An 18,331-nucleotide genomic window follows, 5' to 3' on the forward strand; every position below is an offset into this window, starting at 1 on the left:
ATCTACCTTAGTTATATTATATTGATTTTCTATTCAAAATCTTAGAAAGTGAAAGAACAGATGATATAAATCTTTGATAACATGACTATAGAAAAACTTCTTGAGTCTGAGTAGCTTACTGAAAAGGATGTTTATTTCTGAAGCTTTGAAAAAGATGGCTATCTTTCGTATATTTAAAATTTATATTAAAAATTACAAGGATAAATCTATCCGATTTCACCTTATACCCACACACGTTAAAATCATCTACCTTAGTTATATTATATTGATTTTCTATTCAAAATCTTAGAAAGTGAAAGAACAGATGATTTAAATCTTTGATAACATGACTATAGAAAAACTTCTTGAGTCTGAGTAGCTTACTGAAAAGGATGTTTATTTCTGAAGCTTTAAAAAAGATTATTATCTTTCGTATATTTAAAATTTATTTTAAATATTACAAGGATAAATCTATCCGATTTCACCTTATACCCACACACGTTAAAATCATCTACCTTAGTTATATTATATTGATTTTCTATTCAAAATCTTAGAAAGTGAAAGAACAGATGATATAAATCTTTGATAACATGACTATAGAAAAACTTCTTGAGTCTGAATAGCTTACTGAAAAGGATGTTTATTTCTGAAGCTTTAAAAAAGATTATTATCTTTCGTATATTTAAAATTTATTTTAAATATTACAAGGATAAACCTATCTGATTTCACCTTACACCCACACACGTTAAAATCATCTACCTTAGTTATATTATATTGATTTTCTATTCAAAATCTTAGAAAGTGAAAGAACAGATGATATAAATCTTTGATAACATGACTATAGAAAAACTTCTTGAGTCTGAGTAGCTTACTGAAAAGGATGTTTATTTCTGAAGCTTTGAAAAAGATGGCTATCTTTCGTATATTTAAAATTTATATTAAAAATTACAAGGATAAATCTATCCGATTTCACCTTATACCCACACACGTTAAAATCATCTACCTTAGTTATATTATATTGATTTTCTATTCAAAATCTTAGAAAGTGAAAGAACAGATGATATAAATCTTTGATAACATGACTATAGAAAAACTTATTGAGTCTGAGTAGCTTACTGAAAAGGATGTTTATTTCTGAAGCTTTAAAAAAGATGGCTATCTTTCGTATATTTTAAATTTATTTTAAATATTACAAGGATAAATCTATCCGATTTCACCTTATACCCACACACGTTAAAATCATCTACCTTAGTTATATTATATTCATTTTATATTCAAAATCACAGAAAAGGGAAGAACGGATGATATAAATTTTTGATAACATGATTATAGAAAAACTTCTTGAGTCTGAGTAGCTTACTGAAAAAGATTTTCAAGTATTTGTACTATAGCAGCAAACATACTATTCTGGGAAATTTTTATAAAAATTTAGTACTTTAGGAAAATTATCAACTTTTTTCAATTGCATTTCTTTAAAAAAAATTCAGCAAGATTTTTTTTCTTTTTAAATTTTGAAATGAAATTCTTTGACACGTGATGTTTAGTCTACTAAGTGCAAAAAGTACTTTCTTTAATCAAATGTATTGCTACAAAATATCAATATCAATATATATATATATATATATATATATATATATATATATATATATATATATATATATATATATATATATATATATATATATATATATATATATATATATATATATATATATATATATATATATATATATATATACAAGGAACTAGAACACATAACCGTACTTTAGTTTCCATAAGTAACCTGGAGGAATAATTTTAATTTATAATGAAAACTTAACAAAACACTTGTGTTTTATCTAGAAGTTAAAATATATTATGCGTGTTTTAAAAAAAATCAAACCACGCATTTTTTTAACCTTTTCTTCTTATATTTTCACCAAGTGTAAAATATTCACTATTTTTTTGTAAAATCTAACTAAGCAAAACCTATTTTTTAATAATTTTACTTAGACATAAATTGTTTTATAAATGAAAGAAAAAGCAGCACTATTTTCTAAATAATGTACTAACTTTCAATTTTAGAAACATTTAATGCCTCTTTACTAGTGATATTAATGATGTGCTGATAAGTCTGTTCTTACATCAAGAACATTTAATATGTTATTTTAGATCCTTGCAAAACAAATTTATTGCTTTTTATTTCAAAAGAACAAACAAAATACTTAGAAAATTATTTTAAACATTGGAATGAATCATGGACGATACTTATTCTTTCGCATGTTAATTAACAAATAAATATTTTTTTAGCAATGTCTCATTTAAATTTTTAACTGAAGGAAAGTAATCAAGTCAAGTATTACGATAAAAATAAACGTTGTCGTAAGCACTAAGACTTTTTTTAAAATCTTTGGCCATCGAAACTTTAAACTTTTAAGTTTTGCATCTTAAAGTAAAAATTATGCATCACATAAATATAACACTTACCGCCAGATGGCGTTAGCGTAGAAAATACATATTCAGCTTCGGTTGAGCCGGCATCATTGTGAGCTGTCATTAAAAGATCGTACCAAGTACCAGGAGTTAAGTCACTAAGAATAGTTGTAGCTTGAGCGGGAGCGATATTAGATGACTGTAATATCCATTCTTTTTGCATTTTTGACTTATATCGAATCTCAAAATACAATATCGGGCACCCACCATCAATCCAAGAAGAAAGACGGATAGTGACAAATGTTGAATTTACTATAAGAAGTGCAGCTCTATCAGGAGCCTGAGGAGCTGCAATTAAAGAATAAAATATACACTTTTAATTTGGATACATTTTTAAAGATTTATGCAACGTAGGACACATACAAAAACAATTAATAAACCTAATGATAGGTAACTAAACCTAATGATAGGTAAAAAACTAATGATAGGTATAAACCTAAAGATAGGTGAAGAAAAAAATAAAGAGCATGTTAAATATTGCTTAAACCAAAATTCGCCTCGAAAGCACCTTGATTCGAAAAAAGTTTCAGCGTTATTTAAAAAATATTAACTGAAAATGTCATTGCGATTAAATATGGCTGTTTTCCCGTTTAAATTGATTTCTCATAAGCGATAAGGCGTCTTTACTTATCATTTAAATGAATAGGAAGCTCTACTCATTTACCTCTTGGTTACCCACTTCTTCATAATTTATTTTAAAAGGTTATATTTTTCAAAAAGCAAAATTTATTTTATTTTTAATGCGAAAAATTGTTATAATTTTTGGTTTACGTGCTTCGTTAATGTGTTAAACGTAACGAAATGAATGATTACCTGTATTTAATAAAATAATTACCCATACTTAAAAAATGAAAGTAGGAAAACGAAATGCATGGTACAATAAAAAATAATAAAGATAAAAATAATAATGTGGTGCAAAAATAAAAGAGAAATAATTAAAATTTTTATTGATATATCATGATATTTATCATATTATCATTAAACAAATTCATCTAGAAATAATTTTATGCATGAAAAAAATAAACGTGTGGTACAATACGAAATTATAATCAATATAAAAATAATAATTTGGTACAAAAATAAAAACGAAGTAATAATTAAATATGTTAATGATACATCATGATAGCCCAATGTTATTATATAAATTCATGTAGGAAAAAATGAAGGTAGGAAAACAGAATGTAAGGTACAATAAGAACAAATAAAAAAAAATTATAAAACAAACAAAAAGTTGCGATCGACGCAAGGCGATCTCAGGTTACCTATTGGTAAAATGGTTGTTGTCTAATTTTTTTGGGGGGAAAGTAGCTTTATTGTGTTTTCATGTTGGACATCTTAAACTGTAAATCCTGAACTGTTCGGTGCATAATTTTGCAGACATGTTTGAATGCAGCTCAGATACACTCTGTGTAAATTCTTTTGATGATTGAACAGATATTGAACCAGCCAATCGAGTTCAATATTAACATTTTTGGATTGTACAATGGTGTTTGAAGGAGATTGTAAGCTGCATCATGCACCCGCTTCGGATTTACAAGCTCAAACATGAAGTGGGAATTGAAAGCTAAGCTTTTTTTTTTCAATTTGATATGAATAGTGAATGAATCATTTATATTGGGTGGAAGACAGTCTACGATCTTGTGCAAGTCATTGGGTACGTTGACAATGAATTCTTTTATACCTAACTGGTGATCAATACACAGTTCTCGTACTTGCATGAAAGGGGTTCGGAGAGCCACCATTCGCTCTCCGGTAGGGTTCAATTTTGTCAACCACTTCGGTACTTTTGCGAGGAACGGACTTCATGATTGCGTTTGCGAACAGAATTCTTTCGTTTTTTCGTTCTCGTGTAACGTTTAAGGTATTCCCATCTATGTTCTTTGGATTTGGCTAATTCAGTCTCGGTCAGTTTAGGCCTTGGCATCATTTTTTTCTTGCTTCAATTCTAAACTTTGGGACCGTGTCAGTCAGTTTGGAACCCTCTTTATTTGTTATATTCACCTGAACTAGTATTGAAAGCGATCCTGTTTGAACTGCAGGTTAGAATTTCTGATTCTTAATTATAACAATTAAAATTGTTAATGATATATCATGTCATTAACAATTCATGCAGTAACTATGTCATTATTCAAATTCATGTAGGAATAAATTTATGTAGTAAAAAATGAAGGTAGGGAAACAAAATGTGTGGTACAATAAGAATAAATAAAAAAGTAATTAAAATTGTTAATGATAAATCATGATAGCCCTATGTCATTGTATAAATTCATGTAAAAATATAGGAGTAAAATCACGTTTTTATCTCTCTTGAATACTTGAAATACGTTTTTTTAAAATTCAATATAAATGTTAAGATGTTTCATATAATTCTCATAAGAACTAAAAACATATTTGATGCAAATTTCTTATAACTGGTGAAAAAGAGGAATAAAATTCATCAATTATAAGCACGGATTAAAAATAACAGTATTATTAATACATATTAAACGTTTTGATACTTACATGTGTATAAAATTTGATAATAATTTTAGGTCCACCTCAAATAATTTTTGAGGATGGAAGAAAAACGCACTAAAAATTATTTGATGCGTTATAACATTAATCAATCCTAAGGACATATACATGTTTTAGTGATCTGGATAAATATCAATACTTAAGCAATAAGTAATCGTGTTTGAATTAGCTAAATTAAAGATGGTGTGTATGGATATTCTCATTTTCTCAATAGTTTACGGTTTAAATTATTATATATTGTAATAAAACTTCGCTATTAATAGTCGCATGAATAACTTTATTAAAATATAAGTTAAATAAAAATAGTATCTAGCATATTATAGGATTTATTATTAAAGTAATATATTTGCTTTAGGGTTAGGAATTTACAACCAAGTATAAAAATATTGAAATTGAAATGAATTATTTAATGATGTCCTTATATAGATGAATTTATCTTACAAGAATATTCCCATATTTCGGAGCAAATCATGCTTGAAGTAATTATATTTTAACAAAAATATCCAATTAAATATTAACAACGTATTAGTTATAACTTAATAAAAAAATGAAATTTAGTTATATCTAGTTAACTATCCATTTATTTAGTTTTCAGAAGTCAGCATTTGCTGTTAGAATGGAAAATTATGTAAGAATAAGCAACATAATAATATATTGCTGACAAGGATGCATTTCCTGACTCGTAGTTTATTTTCCGCCGAATGATCAGCGATCAATTCAGATACAAACACCACAGACATATCACTTCCTGATCAGCACATATCTTCCTCCACAATCCATATTGATTGCCCTAGTCCAGACGCGATTGGTCATTATGCCCAGTGCCCACGGAAGCCCCTCTGCGGAGGAAGATTACCTTTCAGATCATGTACCAATACCCAAGAAGGGATCACCTCTGATTCTAATGCCCAGCATTACTCTTCAGGCAACAATGCAGGAACTGGACACTGCTACTTGCTTTTTTTTTGTTTTACTTCATCATTTTTCCTTTTCTGGTTGGGATATTTTATTTATTTGTTTTTGTTTTAGCCTTCATTCTGTTGAAGAGGTTTTGAGATGAGAGACTACGAGGACCAGTTGGGAGAAAAATGTAGCAACATAATTGAAGGAGGCCGTGTTTGGGAACAGCAAACAAGGCGATTTGTAACTCGAAACGCTACAAAAGAAGCTTTCTGAATCACAATGGATACGGTTTCTTCTCGCGAGGATTTGTCACCCCAAGAGTCATGCTGTTTGTATAAATTCATTTCACCAAATGGAAATGTATGTTATGGAACAACTAGGATTGTTTCGGGGTGGAAGGAATGAAAACAGAAACATAGAAAATGAAAAGAATTTGGAACAGAAATAGAAAAATTGTTTGAGAAATCATATAAGTTTTTATTTCCTAAATTTCTAAAGTGGCATGAGATTGACTTTGTTGAACCAAATTTTTAGTGGGTCTATTTTAATTCACTGTTATTCTATTTCATCATAATAGAAAAAAAAACCTTTATGCCTTGAGATTGACTTTGTTGAACCAAATTTTTAGTGGGCCTATTCTAATTCACTGTTAATCTATTTCAACATAATAGAAGAAAAAAAAACTTTATGCCTCTTCTTATTTCTCCAAAAAAAAAAATCAACGACAACGCGATCAAATTAATTTCGAAGTAAAAAAAAAAATACTATCAAATTTTGACTAATCATTGTCCAATGTCGCAAAAATTAAATGAGGTACTTAACTAATAAAAAGCCAGTTTCTTTAAATTTTTAATTGGCAGTAATTAAACAACTGTTAACATATTTAAAGGCAAATGAATTCCAGTCATATAAGAGAAATAAAAAATTTGACTGGTTTTAAATGATCTTACGCCTCTTTTGTTTCTATCGACGTTAATAACGTTTTGACTAATTTGAATGAATTTTTTTATCCAATTATGTATGCGTGTTTTTGCACCAATTACTCAAATGTGAGCCTAAGTGGCTTAGGGGGCATTCGCCTCCCAAAGAAGAAGCAAGGTTTGAATCCCAGTGGTGGCAGGCTATTATGAGTTATGCTCTAAACTCTCGCCGACCATTGTGCTGACATAGAATATCCTTAGTGGTAGACGTATCATGCATAAAAAGCCCTTTGCCACCGTGCTAATCGTGAGAGGTTTTTCTCTCCATGTAATGCAAATGTTAGTTCTACAGTCCTATCACAAAGTCCTCCACGAAATCTAGTTTTTCCGAATGCTTGATTCAGAAGTTCCCTTGTTTTCCGACTTTTAGGCTCAAAATTAAAAATCCACTGAGTTAAATATTTACAGTCGTAAATTCAGAATTGGGTTTGCGGTTCAACGACGGTTATAAAATAAAATGACTAATTGGTAAAATATTTTTATTCTTCTGTGATATATATATATATCACAGAAGAATGAATTTACATCGCGCTGAAAAAATCATTTATTTAATATGAACTATGTATAACACGAATTACAACTTTCATCAACTTAAAATTTTAAAGTTTTAATTTCATGTTATTATTTCATAAAGACAATCATCAAAAAGAAAATAAATTATACAAACCATGTCCGATGAAACTTATAAGAAATTGATTAGAAAAAAATAAGTTCAAGATTTTATAAATCTTTATAAATGCATGGATACTTCATAAAAATCCATTGCATATTTTCTATTTTAAACGCAACATTAACATAGTGTATGGAAATGCATGTTACAAAATACATAATAAAACATGTACCACTGAATGAATAATGCAATGAAACTTATATCAATAAGTATTATTTATTGATACATGCCAAACGCATACAAACCGTATAATACTTTCGTAAATATTTTTATTAAAATTTATTATTAACAAGATTTTTATGCATTTCTTAATAACTTAGTGCATAGTTAATTAAGAAATATTTGAAAAGAGACAAAGTGAATTTTTAAAGAAGTCATGCAAATGCTATTACACGTTTACATTTGTTTAGTAATGAACCCCAGTTTATTAAATTTTTGAAGTTGCTAAGAAATAAATCAATTAAGTAATACTTAAATTCATATTTATAAATATTACGAAGTTTTGATGGAAAAGTTTTCCTAGGAAGGAGACTTTCTTTAATAAATTATTGACATATAGCTGTTTTATTTGAAGTAAAATATTATAAACATAACGGAGAGAAATTAAATGCTTTTGGTCATAACATTAATAAATTGTTAAGCGTGAGTGTAAGGAAGTTAGTAAATTAAAGCTTGAAAACATTTAATGGTAATTAAAAATATTCCCAAAAATATTGCAATCGAAAATGCAAAAATTTTTTTATAACAAAGTACTGAAAATATATAGTTTAGATCTTATAAAAACATTTACCAATTTGTTTACAAAATGTTTCAAATTCTCTCCATCTCCATTCAAATCAGTTTTAAATCTTATTATTATACTTGATCTCAAAAGATTGTGATGGGCTTAGATAGATTCAAAGGACTACAGATATCTTCAAAAAGTGAAGCCAGAAACATGAAGATGCACCAACAATGTATATTGGATTGGTAATTCGTAGAGAACATTTGTCAATTATACAGTTTTAGTGACATGATTGACATTTGAGCTATTCCTTTTTATCATTTTATCTATCTAGCTATTTATAGATAGATAGATAGATATAGATAGATTGATAGCTGTGTGTTCTTTAATTTTCTTATAGTTTATTTATATAGTTATTGAAATCACTCTTAGTATAAAATTTAAATAGACTGATCACTTTTTACATAAAGGAAATCACTAAAACAGCATGGTAAAACCAGATGAAAAACTCACTACTCGATTGAGGATTGCTTTGATGGTTTGCACTTTTTTCTATACTGATTGTACTATCTCTCTCTATACATAAAATCGGTTCATTTAAACATAAATGTCTTCCACATTTTTTACAGCTTGAATAAGTAGTTTTTATTGTACCCAGTTTCAAATGATGTCATAGTATTAAGTAAAGAAAAAAAGAATGATTAATTATCATAAAAACATGATATAATTTGTTACCATACTTAGTTTTTAAATCTGTATGTAAAGATTTAACACACTGTAAAAATTATAGTCTCTGTCTATTATTTTTTTCCAAGTGCATTTGCTTTTTTTAGCCCAAACATTTCAAGAAACATATAATCTAAGTGTGATGTATTAAAAAAATCGTGTCAAAAGTTATAACGATACATAGCCCCTACGAAATTTAAGAAATTTCTTTACTGTACTGTTATGTTTTATTATCAAACTAAAACTAGATTTAAAAAATAAATTTTTTTTAAAGTTGAATTAAAACTTTTAAAGCAACGAAGTTCAGAAGAGTATGGCATATTAGTTATATTATTAGTGAAACCAATATCTTTTCACTTAAACAAAATACATATTTGATCTGTAACTTAATATATTAAGTTGTACCATGCTTCTAAATTGAACCTTAGCAATGCTTAAGATAATATGATACTTTTCATCCGGTGTTGAGGTTGAAGCAAAGATGATATTATGGCTCAATATATTTTAAACTTTTTGAGCAGTCTACTGATCTATATGTTGAATCAAATTGGATAATATGGCTCTTTATAAACGGGCAACTTTATTTGTTAGGCTAATTGGCCATGTAAATGCATTTCAAAGTAATGCCAGCAGTTCTCACCTAGCTGGATTTTAAAGAGTTGGATTTCCTACAACCAGATATTCAAGAGCCAGATTATACGACCGTATTATTTTGATTAAAGGAGCATACGACAGTTTTTAAAGATTTATTTGTAATTTAGAAAATTATTAAGTTAAAAATTATTTAATTAATTAATTTTAAGTGAATCACTGTGTGTAAAAAATTATTTAACATGATATATTTAAAAAAAAAATCTTTTTAGTTGAAAATGACGTAAGATTTTTTCGCTTTTTAAAAAAAATATTTTTGCAGAAAATGATTAAGTGTTAAGTTTTTTTTAAACAAATATCATAACTTGGGTAGAAAATGAATCATCATCATCAAAATAATAAATCAAAATCAAACAATCATACTCTATATTATTTTTTATTGAATTCGACATAAATATACATATAGCAAGGATAAATAAAAATTCTGAGTGCCAGTCAAAGTATCAAATATTGACAAAATATAGGAACTTACTGCTCTATTTTTTTCTAGCGACGTATAAAATATAGTCTGGAGCAAACAGATATGACCTACCAGATATTTTCTTACGCCTTCGGAGTGAAATAAATCGCAAACAGCACAAGAAAAGGAAAATCTAAGATAAGAGTAATATTTTTTGTTTATTGGCTCCATCTTTATTTTCTAGACCAACTTTCTATAAAGTGAGTTTCATATTACAAAAAAAAGCTATTTGTTAGCAAAACAAGGTCGCAGAGTAATTACTTAGCGTCTTATTTTTTTGCCGACAAATCTCACCTCAGGTACTCTACTGAAAGATCTTCTAGATTCTTTTATAACCATTTTTTTGTTTCAATATCAGATTTCTTTTCTATACAAGAAAGACACTGTTTGAAAAGAAACTTTTCTCGACTATAAGTCCATATAATATTACTCGCCTCCACATAAAAATGAAAAAAAAAAAAATTCAAGGCCTTTTTCGGATTTTGATTTCAGGATATTTTATAAAACTTTAGTATATTATCTGTTAAAACAGATTGCTTAATCCAACTAATATATATGATAAAGAACCATATAATTTTGTGAAGCTGCGGTTATATTTGAAATTGATTTTCATGCACATTCAGAACGGCTCAACGTTGAACAGCAATATCTTGACATTGAGACACAAAACTATGTAAGCATTTTTGAGAACTGAGGAAGATATTTTATTTTATTTGACAAAAAATGAAATATCTCCTTTTTTACATTTTTCGTTGAACAGCAAACCGAAATCTGAGTTCTCAACGATCACCGTTCAACTCCGTTGCCTTGTAATCCCGAACTTAACCCAAAGGACATGGGAACTCCTGGAACAAGCACTGGGGCAAACTGGCCTTAACGGAGGACTTTCTGATGGAACTAACCTTCATTGCGTTGCATGGAAAGGAAAAGCACGTAAACTTGTCACGGTTAGTATTCTAATCCATAGTCCGACGACCCCTGATGATATTTTACATCAACACTGTGACTGGAGCAAGCCAGCAACAGAATTCGTATCAAACATCCACTGTAAGGATTCGAACCTGTATACCTCGTTAGGAGGCGAACGCTCTATCTCATGAGCAGCCGCGGTTGTAAAAATAAATATTAAATCAAGACAATATTTTTTTTAAGACTATATTTATTATTACCTATTTTAAAAAGATATTAAATCTAAACATATTAACAAATATTATGTAATAATATATAATATGTAATAATATACATAATATAATAATATATATTATGCAATAATATATATTATTGTATTATTTTTATTATTATTTATTATACTATTAATTATTATTTATTATATATTATTATTTACCTTTTTATTATTTATATTATCTATTTATTATTTATATTATACATTTATTATTTATTTTATATTATTTTATTTATAATATTTTCCTGTAATCTTGTTTAAAAATGGTAAATTTTAACGATAATTTAGGTTAAAACTAGGTACGTAGATACCTGTAAACTAGCGTGACGCGCCATTGCACAGAACATTTATAGTAGCAGTTTTGAAAGTCATTTAAATGATAATTATGAATAATTTGAAAATTTGTTTCCCACATTCTCTTGAAAAGCAGGTGTGTGGCCTCATTGGTCTGGAGCTCACGCTCGCGTTGCAAGTTTTGTCACTGAATGTCAATGAAATGTAAGTTTTTAAATGTTGCAGTTTAACAAGAATTATATACATGCACTAATTTTGTTTAGTGCATTTGAATTAAGTGTATTATAAAATGTAAATGTCTGTTTTTGTTAGTGTTAGCATTCATATAATTTTATATGTTTTTCAAAAATATAAAATGTTAACTATCATATTTAACAAATATTTATTTAAGGAATATTTTTATGCACATTAAAAACTCTAAAATGGTGGACTCTATGGAAACAACAAAGGTTCGATAATTTTTACTGAAGTATTTTTGTAATGATTTTGGTAAAATTATATATATATATATATATATATATATATATATATATATATATATATATATATATATATATATATATATATATATATATACTGAAGAGCCATTACATAATGATCACCCTCCGTCGATAACAATAGGCTCGCCCAAGTTTTCATGGTTTCTCGCCCAGGAACAATGTATTCATGGGCACATTAGGACCCATAATCCTCATAGAACAATCCCTGATGCCTGTAAGCTACTTTTACATAGTTGCAGACCAGATACACCCATTCATGGCAACAGTTTTTCCTGCGGGGATGGTGTTTACCAACAGGATAATGCACCATGCCATAAGGGTCGAATCGTCATGGATTGGTTTGAGGAACATTCCAGTGACTTTCACGTCATGTCTTGGCCCCCAAATTCACCTGACCTCAATCCAATCAATTTGTGGTCCAACTTGGAAAACCAAAATTATGCTGCCACGCTGCCCCCTCGCATTGTGAGGGAATTGCAGGACCAGTTGGTGAGCGCTTGGCACCAGATACCTCAGACTGCCTATCAGCACCTTGTGGAATGAATGCCACGACGGGTGCTAGCAGTTTTGAGGGCTAAAGGTGGTCCTACATGTTAATAGCAGGGTAGTCATAATGTAATGGCTCTTCGGTGTATATAAAATCATCATTTTTTTAACGTCATATCTGGTAAACAAATCAAGGGAATGAATTATAATTATATTAATATTAAATTAATAATATTAAATTAATAATATTAAATTAATAATATTAAATTAATAATATTAAATTAATAATATTAAATTAATAATATTAAATTAATAATATTAATTCATATTATAATATATTAATTAACATTTAAATAACAATGTAATAGCACAGTATGAAAATGAAACCTACCTCCACCATTTGTTTTCGCGATGACCTCTTCACTTGGTTCTCCTCTACCAGCTGTATTGAATGCCGTTATTGTAAAATGATATTTTGTTCCACATTTTAAGTTTTTCACAATTGCATTGTTGCGTTGTGGAGGAATGTGAGACTCATCTGCTGTATCACCCATATCATTTTTATAATGTATCACGTATCCTATAGGGAAGGCAAGAAGAAGAGTTCTATAATGTATCAGAAATGCGTGATACTTAATGCAAAATATACTAAATACATAAAGGTATTCTATGCATGAGATTTATTTTAAAGAATCGCAGATTTGACTATTTCATCAATGAAAATCGTTAAGAAAACATAATTTTTATACGTGAAACAAACTGATTGATATTTAAAAGATAATGGGCGATTTGAGTATAATATTATTATTTGTATGAAAGTTATGATTATACATGTATATTTATTGTAGTACAAATATGAATTACGTCTAACTATTTTTGTTAATTACTACATAATTATCTGTAGTTATTAATAACGCTCTTGTATTTAGGGAAGGATTAATAAAAAATATGTCGAAACAATTAGTTTTTATGTAAGATAATTTTCCAACCGAATGTGGAATATACCAGATTTTTCCAAACATGGAAACGATGTGAAAAATTACTTTAAAAACAGTAGACGATAGAAATGTACGTTTTTCTTGATACTGCTTAAAAAACAAGTTTTTTCTTATGAAATAAAATATAGTAACAAAGTAAGTAAAAAGATGACGCTGCTGACTACAAAAACTATAAACACTGCTTTTGCAGCGTGTTCCACTATTTCAAATGAAAAAGTTGTTTGAGTGTCTGTTAATTTTGCCCTTAGACTGCACCACATTGTTTCGGCTTAGTAGTTATAACAATTACATTGTTTTTATAAGTTTTCTCATTTAAAAGTGTCCTATATTAACAAACTTTGAACAAATTTTAAAAATTGATGATGGCAAATATCTATTATCCCGAATGAAACGGAACAAACAGGACAATTCAACCTCCTTTTGGTTTTCTTTACTTTACAAACCGTAAGTATCTTACAAAAAGTATTTTACAACAGTACTTTACAAACAATTAGTTTAAATTAAAATAAGAAAGGATTTTAGTTCTCCTTTAGTTGTCACACTTTGTGCCAAATTAATAAAGCATTTTTTTTAAAATTAAACTTCTTTACTTTCTTAAGTCCATTTAATAGCATAAACTAACATAGACCCAAGATGATTATGTTAAAGCATTTTTGTTTTGAAATTCCTTAAAAGTCAGCGTTTATTTCTGAAAAAGGAAGAAATAATTACTTAGACCAATATAACGTTCACTAATTTATACTTTTTTAACAATGTAAAAATCAATTTTATTTTAAAAATCGCTAGCTTTGAATTACATCATACCGGAGAAATTTATCATCATTTTTTTTATTTTGACATAAAAAATATTGAAAATATCGTAAATATTTTATGTTTACTTTAGATTTGAAATATACGAGAGAAATAAATTTACAGAAGACAGAAATAATTAAATTTCAACGAAAAATATTTTGAGTAACAAAAAAAAATCAATATGTTATAATGCATTGTGTTGTTGTTTTAAAAAGTCTAACATCTAAAGCGTGTTGTTGAAATGTTGTCTGAAATATTTATTTGCTTCTATTATTTTTTTTAAATTTGATTAACATGTAAACAATATTTGCTCTATTGGTTCAAAACTATTTTTCTTGCCTTTTTTTTGTGTTCAAAGGTAAGATGCTCATGTTAATTTAATTTAATTTATCTGCATAAAATAGGGATGTCTCAGCAAGAGGTTGAACTAAATCTTTGAGCGGACTAAATCCATCAATAGTCGTAATTTTGTGGTTGAGAATGACAACTATTTGTTTGCACTATTCCTATTGGACGATACGTATCCTCTTCTCAATAGAAACGATCCTATAGGCCGCTATCACTGATTCACTAAATTGCTGGATTTCCAGTGGAAGAGACATCAACTTAGACATCTCTATAGGTAAACACCTATTAGACCTTATAGATATACGTGGACAGCTATTACATTGGTAAACCCTATACACACTTATTATAGGTGATTTAATTTATTCTAGTTAGTGAATGTTTTTCATCAGTGTAGATTTTATATGCTTACAATCCGATTTTAACTCAGAAGTCATTTCTGTTTCACAAAATAAAATTAAAATAAAATTAAAATAATTTAAATTAGAAATTATTTATTTCCTACAGGGAATGATTTTCTTAACAATTAACAATGAAAGAGAATGCGGTAATTTTAGGCAGAATAGTTAGATATGAATATGAATAATATTCAGAGTTATAAATATAAATAATACACTGAGAAAAAATATAATAAATTCTACTAGATAATAATAACAATATGTTAAAATTTACCGTGTTCTCGAATCTATGAGAACACAAAAAAGCTCGTTTTTTTTTAAGGAAATGCTTTAGGAATAAGTTTGTAAAATTAACAATTAAATATGGTTTTATATTATGAGGTAAAGTTTGGTAAATGTAATAAAATTTGGTATTTGTGTCATGATTCATGATACTTCAGAGCATGGCATAACAAAACATTTATTCGATTAAATTTATTTTTCAGTTTTGTATTTTTAACTAAATGCGCTGTAATCGGAACTTTTAATTTAAAAAAAACACAATTTCTGTTATACCGTTACGATATGAGCGGAAAAATTACCAAATGAATGGTTCAAATATCGAATATTTCAATTTGGCAGATTTATCTATTTTTTTCATCAAAACTGTTACGACCATACGATACGGTAATTTTTTTTGTATTTTGTTCTCTGTGTAATATTTTGCATTATTATTTTTGTAGTAGCATTTTTAAAGCACTTATTGTTAATGTTTTATTAGTATTTACTTTCATGATAAAAAAAAATCTTGTATTTAAAATCCATATCAATAAATTCTTAACCATAAATATAGTAAACAGGTATATGGGTGGAAGATGCTGTCTTGGATTTGTGTCCGTGAAATCAGTCCTGCATATTTTTTTTCAAGCTCTTATTTAAGCCCATATAATAGTATTTATAACACAACATTAACTTTAAATAGACCATCTTGAACGAACTTATACGTTAATCGAGTATACAATTAACAGAAATGCCTTATCTAAAACACCAAAGTAACCGTTATAACCAGAATTTATTCCTATTATTAATTTATTATTAATTGTAACAACATATGTGGAAAAAAATTATCAAACGAAGTGTTTAAATACCGTATATTTTAGTTTTTAATACCAAAATTATGCTTTTTTTCCTTACCAGCTCCTATCTTTTTTCTTTTTGTTATTCCCATACAGCACGGTAATCTTACCATTTTTTTTCTCTTTTTTTCTCCGTGTATCATGAATTTGCATATCTGCTTGCTCTATGTGCATACCGAGGTAGTAAACAATACGCATAAGGTCGCGTAGATCAACAACGTCATCTATTGATAAAATTTCAAACTATTTTTTCGATGAAAGTCTTTTTTTTTTTTTAGTAGAACTGGATCTAGGAGTTCTTGATTACCAACAATTAATTTTAATCACTCAGAACTTTAAGAGATGTTTAAGTGTGCTGAATACAATTGAAAGCTTTTTTAATGGTTCTTTGCCGCAAACTATACATCTGTTTCATTTAAATAGGTTTGACATGTTTATTTTCTAAAATAGGTCAACTTACAAGGTAATTTCTTAAGGATAATATGTTTATCAACATTAGATCTTTCGCTCAAAAGAAAAATTTTTTTAATTCTCGAGGGAATTTTAAAAGACTTTATATTTAAAAAAAATCTGTGAAGATTAATGGAAAACAAATTCGTTAAATGACACTTTAGTAATTTAAGAAACGTATCTTCAAAAAATGTATATCTATAAAAATAAATAATAATAAAAAAATAAATAAATAAAAAAAAACAGTTTAAGTAGTTTATGAAATCTCTGAAAAAAACAGATATTTTTAAAAATTATTCAGAAAAAAAAACAGCGTAAGTCTTGTTAACAAAAAATAAAGCGAGTATTTTTAATGAAATAAAATAAATGAGTGTTTTCAAAAGGCCACTTGAAACTTTTTCGAATAAGCTCTTCAAATATCGTCTATGATAGCCATCCACTTCAATACGTGATTCAAAAAGATATCTTAGTCTAGAACTATCTAAAACCGATAAACAAACAATATATTTTTAAAAAATTGTTAAAAAAATATATATTACTTAAATATTATTTTGAACCATTTAACTTTGATACAAAATTATGACATAAATTTAACGTTATAAAAGTTGCGCAACACATCTATTAAAATCAAATATCTCGTTTTTTGCTTTAAAAAAGCATTTAAAGAAATGAAAAAAAGTGCAGGATTTTATCTGAAAAGCAGCAGAATTTAAAAGAAAAAGGAATTAGTGAAAATAAATTCAATTAGTAAAATTTCATAGAATTTAAGCAATTTATATTTAGAATGTATAAAAACAGTTGGTGCAGTTAAAATAAAAATAAAAATTCTCTGGAAAACCAGTTGTTTAAGGATTTAACGCAAGATAAAGATTTTTTTATATGAGTCTAACCATTCATTATTAAAACCCAAGAAATAAATTAAATGTTTTGAAAATGCCCCTTGACGCTCTTCAACTAGGTCCTTTAATTGGTCTATGATGATCAAAGACAAGGCGTATGACCGATACATATTTCAAAATATTATTCGAAATTGGTCTCTCAAGCATTTAATTGTACCTAATTATTTAAATGGATTTCAGAGTTATCTGGCATTTTCATTTAAAACTTTTTTTCTGTGTCTTGGATTCAAATTTTTAAAATTTATTGAATTTCAGCAAAAGGAATTTTGAAAGTAAATTGAGTAGCCTTTTTTACTTTTAGATTCCTTGCAGACTTAGTTTAAAGGAAAGATTTTCCAAATTTTTTCTTTTCAAATTAATTATTTAGCAATAAAAACTTCAATAAAATATGCGACACATGTATGACTTAAATTTTTAAAACATGCCTAAAAATTATGACAATTTGTAGACATATGCACTTCAAGTTTTTGTGGGTAAAATTACAAGTCATAACTTGTTATTTGTGAACCATTGCATTCTGTGAGATCCCGAATTCATTACTTTTAAAAGGATTTTGAAAAATTCTTTAATTTAAAATGTTTAAAATTTTATATGGATAAGCCTTAAAAATATATTTTTAAATTTGCTGAACACAATTACCAATTGATAACTCTAAAGTTAAACACATTATATCTAGTTAAACACAAAAAAAAACAAATTAAACTTAAAACTAAACACATTTCTAATACAGAATATTGCGTTTTTAAATTTCTTCATGGCAACTAAAATCTGTCGTCTAGATCACTGTATAGC

The 18,331-nt window shown here is 27.5% G+C and overlaps 1 protein-coding gene across 1 annotated transcript in view; it reads right to left on the reverse strand.

The window, feature by feature from the left end:
- The window catches only part of LOC107441526 (cell adhesion molecule Dscam1), a 417,585-nt gene that overhangs the window by 87,789 nt on the left and 311,465 nt on the right, over positions 1-18,331 (reverse strand). The window contains 2 exon segments of the mRNA XM_087153704.1: positions 2,446-2,739; positions 12,934-13,122. Coding sequence (XP_087009830.1) covers positions 2,446-2,739; positions 12,934-13,122 — 483 coding nt within the window.

Source organism: Parasteatoda tepidariorum, chromosome 10 (genome assembly GCF_982258835.1).
Source record: "Parasteatoda tepidariorum strain Cologne lab strain chromosome 10, Ptep-v5.0, whole genome shotgun sequence".
In the NCBI taxonomy this organism is placed as follows: Eukaryota; Metazoa; Arthropoda; class Arachnida; order Araneae; family Theridiidae; genus Parasteatoda; species Parasteatoda tepidariorum.